This window comes from Leptonotus elevatus, chromosome 6 (assembly GCF_054856555.1).
Source record: "Leptonotus elevatus isolate MCC_2025b chromosome 6, RoL_Lele_1.0, whole genome shotgun sequence".
Lineage (NCBI taxonomy): Eukaryota > Metazoa > Chordata > Actinopteri > Syngnathiformes > Syngnathidae > Leptonotus > Leptonotus elevatus.
The window spans coordinates 24,625,192-24,641,980 of NC_141244.1; the positions used below are offsets into that span (position 1 = coordinate 24,625,192).

Genomic DNA, 16,789 nt, shown 5'->3' on the forward strand with positions numbered 1-16,789 from the left:
ACACATTTGACGTGGCAGAAAGTGATGTTTATAAGCTCGTTTCATAGGAAGGAGGAGGAGGGGGCGGGCACAAAAAAAAAAACTTAAATTATAATAACTGCGAGGATGCTTTAGAGGGAAAAACAAAGCCGAGGGAAGATGGAGTATAAATGAATTTACATTCATTTACATGCTCGGTGAACGGTTAAGCCGGGTCGGGTCGGCGTTTTGAAAACAGGACCAAATACAAATTTGGGTTCAGACGGGTTTATTTAAACAATCACACACAAGGTAGGCTAGAGTCACAAGTGTGAAATTCCCAAGATAATTGATTTTTTTTATTTTTTATGTATCTTTCAGGTGACAAGTGTTTACTCCGCCAGCGTCAAACGTGGGCGGTGACAACGCGGATGTTGTAAACAATAGCGTTACCGATGAATTGAAACGACGTCAATCTGCCCAGACTCCCCTGAACATTTATTTTGTCAATGACTTTTTAATAAAGAGAAAATAGCACTGTTTATTTGAAGAAGAAAAAAAAGTGTTAATTACTCTACATACTGTATAATATTGGATGTTTTTCATGAAGGGGTGTGGCCTAATGAGTGACATCATGAGCTGACTGAGGCTCACATGCCAAGGCATTAGAGAAACTGCTCCATTCTGACAAACTTGCTTATACATAAAGAAAAAAAATATTTAAGCGATGTCTTGCTAATTTAAATATTTATTAAACAGTCTTGATTTTTTTTTTTATTAATTTTTTTAAATGTTTAAATGGCGTTTAAATCGGGGCCTTGAATGCAGTTCTGCTGTTTCTTTATCAATTAGGGTTTACTTTATATCAAGATTATTGTACACATATGTGCCTGTTATTCGAATATATTTATTTAACACAGTATTGAATATGAATAAATGAATATGATATGAAGTCATATTTATAGAGAGTGGGTGCAAATTCTGCTCCTCAAGTAACAGGACGTTGGCCTGGTTTGACGCTTCCCAACATTAAATGTAAAAAAAAAAAAAAATTACCATACAAAAAAAAAATCTATAAAAATATGTAAATGATGACTGATTGCATTCCCCCCCGCCCCCCCCTCTTTACGCTGCCATGACTCCCGTCCCAATTGTGCCATTTGTGAGCCCCCCAAAAGTGAATTGTGTCACTTGAAGCATGCAAAGTAACTCCAGCCTCAGGCTCCTCCTCTCCTCCATCATGGCTCCTCACTGGAGGACGCAACGTAACCACGAGCCGGCGGACCCCGCGTCGTCCTCATCTCCTCCCGCGTCGTCGCCGCCGCCGCCGCCGTCGTCATCATCAAGATGTTCTAAGTTTAACAAGGAGGCCACAGGAATTTGTCACGACGCGCGCCGTCTAAAATTAAACTCTCTAATCCGTGAGGCGGGAGAAGCGCGCGTCTTTTACCGTCCGTCTCCTCGTCATCTTCCGTGTCCCCCTCGGACTCCAGCGGCGTTTCCAACCGGACGTCTCTCTTGACCGTGATGTCGCCCCTGTTTGCGTTTAAAGCCGCATATTCAGTCACTTTCACAAAACACGTGTTTTCCTCATTAGGGTCTCTAATAAATAAGCCAACAGGTCGGATAATCCCGATTTTCATGACGTGCGCTTTTTCGAGCCACAGGCGGGCCGCCATCAATTTTGTTACCGTTTTGTCTCATGCAAATGGGATACTTGCCCCCCTACGACCCTCAACTGCGGGGTGTGCCGACTCAAGTAGGGCTTTGGCGTTACCATGACGACCACTGAGTGGGAATCCTGGGCTGCGGGAGCCCGGAGCAAGATGTCGGTGAGTCACTGATATTGAAGATAATGATATTGCTTGTGCTTTTGTTGTCGTGCTGGTGACGTCATGATGCTAATCGAAGCCAAATAGCGGTTAATCATCTGACAGCCATAAGTTGAGGTTCCACAAAATAATTTGCAATCAATTGTCATGTCATGTCAAAATATTATGGCGCAACAATTAAGCAATTACTCCTCCCGCTTGTAACTTTTGGCAAATTAAAAAAGCTCTTAATATGCTTGTGAAAAAGTTCCTAAATATTGCCGCCAAATTACAACGCTGACTGCCTTAGGAAAGTAGTAAATGAAGAGCCACTTTAAAGTTGTACGTCTGCCACTGAGATGCACCTCGGGGTCATATTTTGTGGAATATTTACAGTTTGAAATATTACCACCGGCAATTATAAAACATTTTAAGGCGGGCGTCAAATGCTTCGCTCTTCGGGGCAAGTCACGGGTGAAGAAACTCCGTGTCAGGGTGCGCTATTATTTAAATGAACCCGTAACATCTTCTGACAGGGAGCTCACAAAAAGAGTACTCGGTAGTTTAATTTCACACTTGATGGGTGGGCAGGCACTCCGGAGACCCTCAGATGTGCGTAAGCAATTAAAATGTCCCATTAAACAAATGCAATTAGCAATGCGAGGGGAAAAAAAAATGAATATGCAAATGAGGGAATATCATTGACCGGAAGACGGCGGCGTACCTCTGCTTCCCGGCGCCGGGGAGCTGCTCCCACACGACGAGGTCGCGCCCGCCGCTGACCCACCGGTGGACGCCGCTCCCCGTGGTCCACGCGGCGAAGCAAAGCATCCTGGGGGCTCGGGGCCAGGTCAGAGAGGCCAGGTAGTCACACTGAGGCAGGGAGAACACTGCGGGGGGGAGAGCGCAAGCGAGGGAGATTCAGAGGGAGCTCGTAACTCAACGTACTCGCTTCAAATTCATTTTCACCATTGGAATGAAGTGAAACTCCAGTTTTATACGTTTTTAACTCATTCACTGCCATTGACGGCTATAGACGTCAAAAATTAATTTGAACTATTTCTAGTAGTTTAACATTTTGTCCACTTTTGTTAACAAGAGTATGAAAACCTAGATTTTTTTATTGTACATTTAGAACAGATATAAAATGTGTGATTAATCGTGAGTTAACTAGTGAAGTCATGTGATTAATTACCATTTAAAAATGTTATTGTCTGACCCCCACATTTTTAAGAATCGTTTCTTCTTTTTTTTTATTCATTCACTGCCATTGACGGCTATAGACGTCAAAAATTCATTTGAACTATTTCTACTAGTTTAACATTTTGTCCACTTTTGTTAACAAGAGTATGAAAACCTAGATTTTTTTTATTGTACATTTAGAACAGATATAAAATGTGTGATTAATCGTGAGTTAACTAGTGAAGTCATGTGATTAATTACCATTTAAAAATTTTATTGTCTGACCCCCACATTTTTAAGAATCGTTTCTTCTTTCTTTTTTTATTCATTCACTGCCATTGACGGCTATAGACGTCCAAAAATCATTTGAACTATTTCTATTAGTTTTATATTTTTTCCACTTTTGTTAACAAGAGTATGAAAACCTAGAATTTTTTTTTGTACATTTAGAACAGATATAAAATTTGTGATTAATCATGAGTTCACTAGTGAAGTCATGCGATTAATTACAATTACAATTTTTAATTGCCTGTCGCCTCAAATTTTTTATCTTTTTTTTTTTTAATGAATTTATGGCAGTGAATGAGTTAAACAAGAAAAATAGTACATAAGGGAATGTAAAGAAATGTATTTTCGAAAGTACTCACAGTTAAGCATACTCTCGCCATTGGCTACGTCGTAGCAGGAGCCAATTAGGAGGCCGGCTGTCTGGTGCACGCAATCGGTCACCCCGGTGACGCTGCTGTGATTGGTCAGTCTGGATACGCTTCCTGTGATAATTGGACAGATGTGAGGTGAAATATGAAGGCGTCCACGAGCTGCGAGAAAAGCAACCAGCAGGTAAACGCTCTTGGGAAATGTAAAGTCCCAACAGCAATTTTATAAATTGCAAACAAAATTCATTCAATCATTATTCTGTAGAAATGTGTTTGCATGAGGGTACAACTTTATTATATTATAAAACTCTAACTGCTTTCTTTTCATCAAATTAAGACTTTTGCCAGACTATTCTCATTTAAATGATCCTTTTTTTCCTCTTTATACTCTGCAAAAAAGGTATTTTATCTAATATTACTATTTTACTCAAGTACAATAATAGCATATATTCCTAACTTTTTTCTTTTATTACAATAGCTATTTAACTTTCAAAATGATGTATTTTTCATCTTGCATCTTTATTTGCATAAATCTCTTACTATTTTTCTATTACTATTACTTTATTATTATAAAATTAAATATTTTTTCCTCATTCTAATTATATAATGACAACTTTACTTTTTTATTATAATAGTACTACTTTTTTTTTTTTATATCAATTGGATGTCTTCATTAGCATAAATTTCTGACTTGTTTTTTAATTTGACTATATTCATAAAATTCTGACGTTTATACTGATGGCAAATTTTTTCCTTATAATACTACAACTTTATTCATATACAGTTTTTACTTGTTGTATTATTGCGTTATTCTCACACAATTACAAATGGCGGCTTTTTTCTCACGATACCTTGTCCTTGTCAAATCCCAACTCTTGTCACACTACAACTTAGTTCTCAGTAAAATAAAATGTAAATAGCTAAATAAATAAAAATAGCTATAACAATAAAATAAAAACTCCTGATTTGTTTTAAATTTCTTTGCAACTTTATCCTTCGATAATTCTCACACTTTTGTCAAAATACAACTTTATTCTCTCTTTTTTTTTTAATTCTTAAAAATTACGAAATTACAACCAACAACTCAATTCTTATTAAATGGCGTCTTTTTTCTCATCAATTTCTGCAACTTTTCCAATGCTCATTTTTTTCCCTTTCTTGTTATACTTTATTAACAACTTCATTTCGACAAACTCTCTCAACCCGACTTCATATCATGACTTGTCGGAAGTTACGCCCTCTCACCCGTGGTCCAGTGCAGCATCTTGATCCACGGCCGTCCATAGGCGAGCAGAACTCGGTCCCCCCGGGGGCTGAGGGCCAGGCGCCCCCCCGCGCAGCCCGTCACTCGACCGCTCCAGCCGTGCAGCAGCCTCAGCGGGGCTCGCTCGGTAAGGCGGTTCTCCCACACCGACACCCCTCCGTCGGACGAGCCGCTGAACACCAGCGGACCCTGGGACTGTGGGCAGGCCACGGTTGTCATGGTGACGCCGGCATGCGTTTGCTTTCGAGGGGCGATTGTTAAGAAATGGAGGCTGCGCTAGCGGAGATGAACAATGACGGCGACGCGCTACGCTTGAACGCCTTAGGCGCACTGCGATGATTGCAAATTGAACAATAACAGCTCTGGATTGCAATATTCATATTTATATATAAAAAAAAAAAAGGATTTTGCTGTACATTTATATGACAACAAAAACCCAATTGGAAGCCGATAAACGGGCTCGGATAAGAAAAGGCGGCTCGATTTTTCAAAAGCTTTTTTCTACCAACACATTTCTTGAAAACGTGTCGTCACGCTACTGCGAGAGAGGGAGGAACATTTGTTTTCATGTTTTTCACTTCCGCGAGCTGCTTCAAAATAGCCAAAAAAGGCGGATAGACACACAAAAGAGTTTCTTTGGCAAATCCCCCTGGGAAAGGATGGAGCCAAATTCTTTACAAAATGGCAGCCACAATGACGAGTAAAGTCTGTGGTGCTATAGTGCGAAAACTAAACGAAAATAATTTCGCCAACACACATTTTTCACCGGACTAAAACTAGACTGGACTAAAACCCTCATTTACTCATTCACTTGCAGCTATATTCACTGAAGCAACCCCCTTTGCTCCCAGCTGTTTTACTGGATTTTGACTGATTTTGCAAGGCCCACAGAATATTAATGGTTCTATTGATATAAAAAAAAACATGGAACCTACCAAAAGAAAGATTAGTCTCTTCTTTCATCAGGAAAAAAAGAAGTATCTGTAGTTGTTTCCGTTTTGCAGCAATTAGCATTCGAATATAGCCAAGTTTCATCATTATTCACAAATCTGTTCAAAACTTTTTTTCAACATGGCCCTGACCTATCTCTTATACTCTGCTGCCACCTGCTGGCCGTTTTTGTAATAACTACCATTGCTTTTTAAAGTTATTAATTGTACAAGAAAAATAATGTTATCAAATTCATTCTGGACAAAATATGAACTTTTACTGCTTAAAATGGCTCAAAGAGTCAAGTTAGGGTTGCTTGATTATGAAGAAAATATTAATCACGATTAAATTGGTAATAATTGAAATTATGACTAGGACGATCATTTGTTTTTTGGCCGCAAAACAAGACAATTTTTAAATATAAAAAATATTTTGGCAAATACATTTCATTGAAACACTATAATTATGCAAGTTTCTTTTGGACAAAACAATATTTTTTTTTATTAAATAAATGTTTTAAAAGTGTAATAATTGAAATTGTAATTAAATGTCAGCCCTAACTCAAGCATCCCTTTAATTCTTTACATTGATGCCATTACTGAACTCGAATGTAAGACTTTACGACCCCCCCCCCACCCTCGTCTCTCTCCACGAGGTCATTTGAGTAATTTCCCGTCTGTCGCCATGGCGACGGAGCCACTTACCTGAATGGAGGTGAGCGCTTCCTGGTGCGCGTTGATTGATTGGCAGTTCTCCAAAGTGCGCCAGCTCCAGGCTTGAACCTTGCCCCCGTCTGCGGAGCGGGGGTGTGACAGAGTGCCGGGTTAACGCTCGGCGACAGGCGCGCGGCGGCCATTAACCGCTAGTCGCGGCCGACGCACCTGAGCCCCCCGCGCCTGGCCTAGATTGCACACCTACACCTCCCCCCGACCGCGCGCGCTCGCCGCTCACACATAACGGTCGCATTCGTCTTCGCGCTGCTTGATATCACATTCCTTTGTCCACACTGGACTTTGACTGACGTGCTTTTGTTATTTCCACACACGAACCTGATCCAGTTACGATGTAGCCGTCGCCCTCGGGCACAAAGCAGAGCGCCGTCACAACGTTGAATGTGTAGATGGACTTCACACACTGGCCTGCGTGGGAGAAATTGGGGGGGGGGGCTTAATTACCATGACACCGACCACTGCTCACACACACAAACAAACATGAAAGTCTGTTTTTGGCATCACACAAAGGCATCATTTCAGTTCAGTTGGCTTTACTGTCCTTTAAGTTATTCTGATTCATATATCGCGTTAATGCAAGATGAGTTATGCAGCAACATCCACACATCTTTTTTTTTGGGGGGGGGGGGGGGCTTTTGCCACTTGACCAATCACGACTCGCCAGAGCCATTATTGGTCATTACCTGAGTAACTGTGATGTCACTTCCAGTCGACAGCAAGTGGCAAAATGGCCGCAATTAACACATTTGGAGAATCATTTAGTCTTTTTGTGTGTGTGTTATTTTAGGACTTCATTCGGAATGAATTAAATTACAATCGTTTTCTTGTAAAAAAATAAATAAAATACATCTCAGTTTACGGCGTTAAGCTTTTTAAATGACACTTTTGCACATAAAATGTATCTTTCTTAATTCAGCATTTTTTTTTTTTTTACTAGTTTACTCTCATACAAACACTTTTCCCATATTTTTAATTTATCGTCATGAAATTCCGACTTTTCCCCCCTCGTAATCTTTAATACTTCATTGTCAGTTTAATTAATTTTCATAAAACTAGTGGTGGGCGGATGGATCCAATTATCGGATCGATACTGGCACTAAAATATCGATCTAGTTTAATTTCAGTTTGGCCTTTTTTTGTTGTTGCCTGATCATTTTTAACATCTTGTTTATTTAGGTTGAAAAATAAGTGATGAAGGCAGAATTTTTACTTTAGTATTTGTAGTTTCTCAACAGTATATGATAAAGTATTTGTTTCAATGTCTTTTCCTGTGATCACTTTGTGCACTTTATTTAAGAAAGTAAAAAAATAAATATTTTCTTATGGTTGTAATGTTTCTGGGGGAAAAAACATTGATAAAGTATTTTCTGTCTAAAAAGGAAACAAAAACACTTAAAAGTTGAAAATTGATTGTGAATAAGCCATTCAATGATACAGCTAGCTTAATTGAAAAAAATAATGATATACCATAATCAGTATCAATATCGGTATCGGTGATACTGCCCCTGTATTTACTTGGTATCGGAGCGATACCAACATTTTCAGTACACCGTTATATAAAACCTTTTGTGAAATTGGGACTTTTAAAAAAGTTTTTTTTTTTTTTTATTATTCTGTTTACACCTCATCTTCCCTGTATAGAATGTTGTTAATGTTTTAGGGAGAATTTGTACGGTTAAATTGTTATTATTTTTTTTCCCAAGCATCTGATTGGGCATCATTTTTACGTGAATTTTAGCTTTCCGTGGACCGGCCTGTCTCAAGACACGCAGTAGATGAGATCCAACTTCTGATTGGTTCGCGGATGTTTGTTTTCAAACTCACTGATCGTTATTAGCTCCAAAATCGTCACGGCGTAAAGCCGAATGATAGCTTTCGTCATTCGTAGCATGTGTAGCAAAAAAAGTCCCATAAAAGTGCAGTTGCTGCCCGAGCGATGTTGCTGCGGATTTAAAACCTGGTCTTGTACTGTCGCGTCTTCATCTTACCGACGCTGAGGGCCCAAATCTTGACGTTGCAGTCCGCCGAGCCGCTCAAAATGAACCTCTCGTCGTCTGACAGCGACAGCGACCAGGCTGCGGAGAGGGGGGCAATCAAGTTGACGGGGGGGGGGGGGGGGGGGGGGTTACATAATTGTAAATAAGTGCTTGATTTATGCTTGTGTTGGGAGCAGCGCTGAGGGGGAGGAGCTAATAGAGTAGACGTTATTGAGTGCATGAGTTCAAGTGTTCGCACTCGGTCAGACTGACACGAGAGTCTTATTTCTCTCTGGACCTGATGTGATGAAGCGCTTCAATAATTAACACGCACACACACACACACACACACGTCTGAATGCATTCCTACGTGTGTGTGCGTGTGCATACCCTCGTTCATTGCGGGAGACAAGATCCAGACGCACCTTCATTAGGTGAATAAAAGGTGAAAGTGCAGAAATATGAGTTGACATTTGCCCCAAAATGAATTATAATTGCCTGAAGATGTGAACAGGTGACAGCAAAGCACGACTTATGAAGCTTCTTAATCGCACTTTTCTTAGCGCCAATGCACTACTTTTGTCTACATGAAGACTCTCGAGTCACCAATTCTTGTGAGGCACCAGGATGCTACAAAATGGCTGCTAAGTAGGGCTGGGCATCGATTCAAATTTCCTCAATCGATTCGATTTCAATTCTCAAGAGTTCAGTTCGGTTCGATTGCGATTATTTAAAAAAAAAAAATCCCCCGATTCGATTCATTTCAGTTCAATCAGATATTGATTAACTCATTCACTGCCATTGACGGCTATAGATAGTTCAGCATTTTTCCCCACTTTTGTTAACAAGAGTATGAAAACCTAGAAAAAAAATATTGTACATTTAGAACAGATATATAAAATTTGTGATTAATTGTGAGTTAACAAGTGAAATCATGCGATTAATTACGAAAAAATTACGCCTCTAATTTTTAATAATCTTTTCTTTTTTTTTAATAAATAAAAGATTATTAAAAATTAGGGGCGTCAGGCGATTTTTTTTTTTTACTCATAATTAATCGCATGACTTCACTAGTTAACTCTTGATTAATCACAAATTTTATATCTGTTTTAATTTACAATAAAAAATTAAAATTAAAAATAAATTCTAGGTTTTCATACTCTTGTTAACAAAAGTGGGGGGAAATGTTAAACTAATAGAAATAGTTCAAATGAATTTTTGACGTCTATAGCCGTCAATGGCAGTGAATGAGTTAATTATGGAACATCAATTCTGCTTAAATATCAAGGAAATGTAAAAAAATAAAATAAAAAATAAACTCCACAAACATTAAATTCCTAATTACATTTTGCAGAGGCAGTAACTGGTTAAATGATTTATTTTGAAATAAAGTGTTATAATCATTTAAGTGTTACACAAACATTGTAAAGATACAATCTTGTCATAAAGTGCAATAATTCAGGTCTTCCATAAATGTAAAAAAAAAAAACTTAAAAATTCGATTTTCTTGTTAATTTATGGGAAAAAGAGATTCTAAAATAATCAATCCAATCAATGGTTTTATGAATCGATATCACGCTCGAAAAGAAAAATCAATTCGATATTGATTATTTGATTTTTTTTAACCCAGCCCTACTGCAAAGTGCTCTATAAATAAAGTTTCAGCTTGGGATGCAACAAAAATATTTTTTATTTGTATTTATTTATTTTTAAGACGCAACTGTGTCGGATCAAGCTGAATCGTGATACATATCGAATTGTCTTTTTATTGCACTGATATACCAAAGACAAAATAGCAGGAAGGGAAGACTGTTTCCTCACCCAACTTCTTGCAGTACTCAGCGGGAGGGGCAACCAGGCTGGTGACCCCACCGGTGTGACCCCCCAGGTTCTTGTGCTCCGTTGCCGTGGGAACGTGCCATACTTTGATAGTAGTATCGCGGCTTTACGTGCGCAGAGAGAGAGAGAGAGAGAGAGAGAGAGAGGGGGATAAAATGAGTGCAAGAGTTAAAAGTTAAAATAAACTGCGAAGAGATCTGAAGCAAGTGATCAGAGCGGCTGCGAACATAAACCAGTTGACACAGAAAGAGAGAGAGTATTAAATGTTACACTCGGGGTAATGCAATGCAATAAAGATCATAGGCAGACGTTGAATAATACATGAAAGACTCAAACTCGCACTCAGAGCTGTTTAAATTCACGTAGTTGTTTTTTTTTTACCTGCCCGAAATCACCAGGTTGTCCACGGCGAGCACGCAGGTGATGATGTCATTGTGACCCTCCAACCGCCTCAAGCGGAACTTTGCCTTCTGCCAGCGCGTTTTCAGGGATGTCAGCTCCGCATCTGAACGAAAAGAACACATTTAAGATGGTGTCATCATTCAGGTTGTAGCTCTTTCTTTTTTTTTTTTACTCATTCACTGCCATTGGCGACTATAGACGTCAAAAATTCACGTGAAGTATTTCTATTAGTTAAAAAAAAAAATCCATTTCATTAATTTTTTTATGAAAACCTAGATTTTTTTAACTGTACATTTATAACATATAAAATTATCATGCGATTAATTACGATTAAATGCCCCTTATTTATAATTGTTTTTTTTAATTAGGCCCATCAGGTGATTACATTTTTTTATTGTAATTAATCACATGACTTCACTAGTTAACTAACGAGTAATCTGTTCGAAATTTACTGTATATTTTTTTATAGGTTTTCATACTCTTGTTAGCAAAAGTGGAAAAAAAATGTAAACTAATAGAAATAGTTCAAATGAATTTTTGACGTCTATAGCCGTCAATGGCAGGGAATGAGTTAAAGTTAACACATTAAAACATAAGAATTACTAAAGGACAAAGCTGTCAAATGTTCTGTCATTAATTAATATATTTATTGTTGTGAGCATTAAGGCACCAAAAAATAGGTTATTTGTTATGTTGTTGTTTTTTTAATTACTTGGCCGATTAATCAGTTATTGGAACTGGCCTCAAATCCGTACAAGCCCGACTAAATGCGAACAGAAGCTACCTAAATTATATTGTATTCATTCATTAATTCCCAACACCCCCCCCCCCCCCGCGCCTTGATTGGTCAAAACAAAATGTGCAAAGATGCCCAATCAGCTCGAAGTATTGTACAGCAAGCCCCGCCTTTCCCGAACAGGTCCAGATTGATCACGTGAAGAACTCCCTCGAGTGAATCCCAATTATCAATCTGACTGGCAAGGTTAGAAATTCCGATGATTTTGACAATTTTAGGTCTCCAAATGACGAATCGATGATCAAAAATGACGATTATTTCATTTGATAATCAATCAATCATTGCGCATCTACTTGAGAGCATTTTTTTCTTTTAAATCCCAATCGTCTCATCTCTTTTCCTCCCTTTTTGATGCTATTCGTGCAAGTGTTTTATCCGCTTCAGCGCACCTCGATCCGGACGCTCATCGGACGCGTCTGGTCCGTCACATGACACGGCCGTGACATTCGGTGACCTTTGATGGCGGCGGGCCGTCTCCGCCGAGCCTCCTGTCGCCCTCCGCGTGGCAGGCGGCGCCTCCTCCGGACCCCTCAGGATCTTGGAGGCCGAGGGCGCTTGTGATGGAAGGACCTCGGGGGCGTCGTCCCTGTGCCAGTGTGCAAAAACAAAGGCTGAATGAATAAGAAGCGCTGTCGGTGGCTTTTCGGGTCAATACTGAAATGTGCTTTTCATATATTGGATTAGAATAAAAGCATTTTTCATTGTTGGTGTAAAAGGTTTGAGAACAACTGTTGTTGTTTATCCCCCTCGGGGCAGGGCGGGGGGGGGGGGGGGGGGGATTTCATAGTCATGAACGTGGCACATAATGAGCAGGAGAAAGTTCACTTGCGTTCTTAACTCATTCACTGCCATTGACGGCTATAGACGTCAAAAATTCATTTGAACTATTTCTATTAGTTTAACATTTTTTTCCACCTTTCTTAACAAGAGCATGAAAACCTAGACATCTTTTTATTGTACATTTACAACAGAAATTTAATTTGTGATTAATAGTGAGTTAACTAGTGGAATCGTGATTAATTACGATTAAAAAAATGTATTGCCTGACGTCCCTAATTTTTAACAATCTTTTGATTTTTTTTTTTTAATCGTGTCAGGCGATTACAATTTTTGATGGTAATTAACTGCGTGACTTCAATAGTTAACTCACGATTAATCACAAATTTAATTTTATTTATTTTAAATCTAGAATTTTTTCGAATTAAAAAAAAAAAAATATTAAAAATTTGGGGCGTCAATTACATTTTTTAATTGTAATTAATCACGACTTCACTAGTTATTAATCACACATTTTATATCTGTTCTAAATGTACAATAAAAAAAATTCTAGATTTTCATACTCTTGTTAAAAAAGGAGAAAAATGTTAACTAATACAAATAGTTCAAATGAATTTTTGACGTCTATAGCCGTCAATGGCAGCGAATGAGTTGAAGGCATCGTTTGACCTCCACCGTGTTTGCAAGCACACACGGAAAAAAAAAGATCAAATGCTTCCACGTCAATGTTTGGACTAATTACGCTTCTCTCCATCTGGCCGCTTCCTGCCTCTCGCTTCCTTACGCTGCTCTTTTCATGTCGGCCTCCGGGATCCCAGGGGCTTGCTGGGGGCCACGCAGCGGCGGCTGAAGCTCCGCCAATCTGCGCCGCAGCTCCTCCTTCCTGGAGATCTGAGAGAGACGAGACGGAGACGCACAAAAAAATTGGCTGTAAAGCAAAGCCGGCGCATCCACAGGTTGTTTATCCGCGCGGCTTTCCTTCTTTTTTTTTTATATGGCGTCAACAAGCGAAGGTGCGCCCGTCGGGCTGTCTTGAGCTTTATTGGGTTTGAATTAAGGCAAGTGACTTTGCATTAAGTGTCTGTTTGCTGAGTTAGAGGAGCACTCTGTCTATTACTCACAGGGGGATAAAAAAAAAAAAAAAAAAAAAAAAAAAAAAGGTCGGCTGACTCGGGGTTGCGTCAGGAGAAGAGATAGACACACGCCGGGACACTTCATTAGGTACCCCCCACGCAAGATTATGACGAGCTGTATCAAAAGGATTTCTAATATTTTATGTTGATAAATAACACAAATATTGCATTTAAAGACAAAATTATTCATGTATCAAAATTATATTAATGTTAACCTAATTTGGATAAAATTTTAATTAACACAAGTACTTGAATTAAGCATGTAATTACAGTTTGGTGATACTGTACATAAAGTGTACACAGTATATTATGCATACAGTTTGTTTGGACATGAGCATGAATGTGTTTGGTTAATTTTAAACACAGTCGCATTCCCAGTTGTAAGAGGGTGTGCATACTTATGCAACAAGTGCCTATATTTACTTCCTTTTTCAGATTTTTTTTTCCAATTCAGTTGTACAGGTCACATTAATAGTAGGAAAAAAAGTTATGACATAATTTAGCTTAGTGTCATTTTGTTATTTCACCCAAAAAAACTAAAAAAAAGCTAGGGATGGGCGAGGACTGATACCTGATCTTGTTTCAAGGTATCGAGTACTCCCAATATCGGCTGTGCGGCTGTTTTGCAATCAGGAACTATAAATTCGAAGAATTAGAAAATTGCCATTAATTTCATGCAGTTTTAAGGAGGAATGCGATATTGAGATATACAGTATAAGTATTTTTTTATAATTATCTGGTATTGTTTTGTTTTTTGGAAATTTTAAATATCAAAAGTACTAGTGGTATCATCAGTATCTGTGTCTACTCAAGAATTGAGTACTCCTAATGGTATCGGGGAAAAAAAAGTAGTATCGACTCCCCCCTAAAAAAAACAATACAACTAATATTTGAACAGGGGTGTGTAGACTTTTTTTTTAAATCAACCGTATATCTGTGTACTATATATTTTGTATATAGTATAAACAATCATGTAATAATAAATTATTTAATTTCTAAATTTAACTTAAAAATAATGTATTTCAAAGTATAGCATTAGTTGTTTTGTTTTTTATGACTTAAAAGTATTTAATCATAAGAATTTGAACAAATAAGATGAGAAGTTGTCCGCTGCAATTTTCGATGTGTTCGAATGCCCCGTTGCGAGTCCTCATTAAGCATGTTTTGAAACAACGCTAAGCGCCGCGGTGTCGTCTTTGAAAGCAACATATTTTGAAATGTTGCAAATAAACAAGCAGCGCTAAAGTGTCGGCTCAACGCAGATCGATGACGCTGGAGCCCACAACGGAATCGCTTTATGTGTTGACTTCCAATTAGGAACTGTGGGGAAAGTTCACAAAGTTGCAGAGGCAAAAACATATTATGATATAGAAAGTCTACACACCCCTGTTCAAATGCCAGGTTTTTGTGAGAGAGAAAAATTAGACCAAGATAAATACTTTTTTTTTTAAATGTTCCACCATTAATGTGACTTATTCAATGCAACTGAAAATAAGTTTTAAAAAAACAAACAAACTGAGATTACATAATTGCACAAGTGTGCACACCCTCTTGTAACTGTGGATGTGGCTCATGTTAGGAAGTCATCAAACACTATTTAAAGTGCCTCTGGTTCACCCTAATAAGGTTCAAATGCTCTTATATTCTTTTCCTGACATTTTTTTGTAGTCACATCATCATCCAGCACAAGCCAAGGTCCTCAGACAGCTTCCACATCATCAGAGGGATCTATCTCCTTTTCCCAAATGTATCAGTCATGAGACGGGTACAAAAGAATTTCCAAGGGACATGGAACACAGTGAATTGCAAAGAATTGTACGTCTCTCCAAAATGGACGAGAAGACAACTGATTAAGGGGGCAAGGTGCGGCTGTTTAGTACATCTGACAACAATCTCCTGCCTTGTACATAAATCCAGGCTACAGGTTAAGGTGTCAAGATGAGTGGCATTTTCTGGCATATGAACAAGGGTGTGTAGACTTTTTATACACTGTTGGTGTGCCAGTCTTGTGACGAAAGGATGTGAGTACTTATGTAACTACGATTTGTTTTATATATATAAATTTGCAAGGATGTAAAATAATGTTCACGTTGCCATACTTAGGTGTTCTGTGTAGAATTTTGAAAGCCAATTTTGAAATAAGGCCTTAATGTAAAATGTGGATTAAGTGAAGCTTAGTGAATATCAGCATTCGTCAATATTTGGGACAGAGCAACTATCGTACATTTACGTATGTAGTCAAAGCTTTACTTCATGTGAATTTGTGTCCTCGAAACAACCAGAAAATAGATAATAAGCGTCTTCGAATACCTTAAATCTCTCCTCAGAGTTGAGATTGATTTTTATCTCCAGATTCTCAATCTGCCTCAACTTCTTCTGCAGTTTCCTCACCTCCCCCATTTGGGAATCAAAACTCCTCTGCTTGGATGACTAACACACTCACTCTCAAATTGGAAGATATTGTGAAGGGAAAAAAAGGAGGAAAAACGCGTAGGTTTGTCATTAAAAAAGCGCTAAGCGGATTTAAATAGCGATGTGGGAAGAAAGATTGGGAAACGTGTCGCCGGATGTTGATGCGGAAGACGTGTAGGTCTCAGATGTCGGTCTGTTCCTACAGCGACACCATGTGGACTGTTTTGGAATTGTTCTGAGGCGCGTGGGCCACCAATGGACAGCCAAGCATTTTTGCATTATTAATTGACCCCTATCGTCACTAAAATGGGTACATTATTTAAAGTCAACTCGATTTTATTTATAAAGCACTTTAAAACAACCATTGCTGCATACAGAATGCTGTACATGGAGTAAAAATCAGTCATGCAAAAAAAAAAAAGTATCATTAAGTGGGTAAGTAAATAAAAGAAAGATCAATAAATTAATAACACAAAATACCATAGACACCATAAAGAGTTTTATGCAGAGTCAAAAGCCATGAAATATGCGTTTTAAAAGTGGATAGAGTAGATTTTATTGCAAATTGGTTGATTGATTATAAATAAATTCATTCTAATTTGTACTATTGTACTATTACCGAATATAATTGATTATGTTATTGTTTTACAAAAAAAAGTAATAAATAGAATAATTGAAATTAAACATTTTTATTTAATTGTATATTTCGACAGTTTTTTTCGTTTTGTGTTGGTCTCCAAGAGCAAAAAAGTTTTCCCACCCTTGAGCTACAAAGTTAGTTAGCCTACTAGTCCATGTTATGAAATATGCATAAATTACACAAATTCATTTTTTTAATTATTATTGCATGACAAAAATGACAATACGTTTCTAAATATTACTTTTTTTTTTAGACAGACAGATAGATAGATAGATAGATAGA

General features: G+C 38.1%; 1 protein-coding gene across 1 annotated transcript; it reads right to left on the reverse strand.

Annotated features, from left to right (window-relative positions):
- Positions 1-228: 228 nt before the first annotated feature.
- Positions 229-16,037, reverse strand: LOC147172923 (uncharacterized). The gene is made up of 13 exons (XM_086078198.1): positions 15,766-16,037; positions 13,107-13,213; positions 11,935-12,131; positions 10,729-10,852; positions 10,330-10,451; positions 8,521-8,607; positions 6,851-6,940; positions 6,506-6,594; positions 4,853-5,066; positions 3,599-3,721; positions 2,494-2,659; positions 1,409-1,494; positions 229-1,310 (listed from the first exon to the last, which is right to left on the reverse strand). The coding sequence occupies exons 1-13, from the start codon at positions 15,853-15,855 to the stop codon at positions 1,207-1,209; spliced, it is 1,599 nt and encodes a 532-aa protein (XP_085934324.1). The 5' UTR covers positions 15,856-16,037; the 3' UTR covers positions 229-1,206.
- Positions 16,038-16,789: the final 752 nt, after the last annotated feature.

What these genes read in the sequence shown, in the direction of transcription:
- LOC147172923 (XM_086078198.1), bottom strand. Translation starts at nt 15,855, where the DNA reads ATGGGGGAGGTGAGGAAACTGCAGAAGAAGTTGAGGCAGATTGAGAAT. An exon ending in CCCGGCGCCGGGAAGCAGAG is followed by an intron (nt 1,495 to 2,493) that starts GTACGCCGCCGT and finishes AAACGCAAACAG; the next exon opens with GGGCGACATCACGGTCAAGA. An exon ending in AGATGACGAGGAGACGGACG is followed by an intron (nt 1,311 to 1,408) that starts GTAAAAGACGCG and finishes TGTTAAACTTAG; the next exon opens with AACATCTTGATGATGACGAC.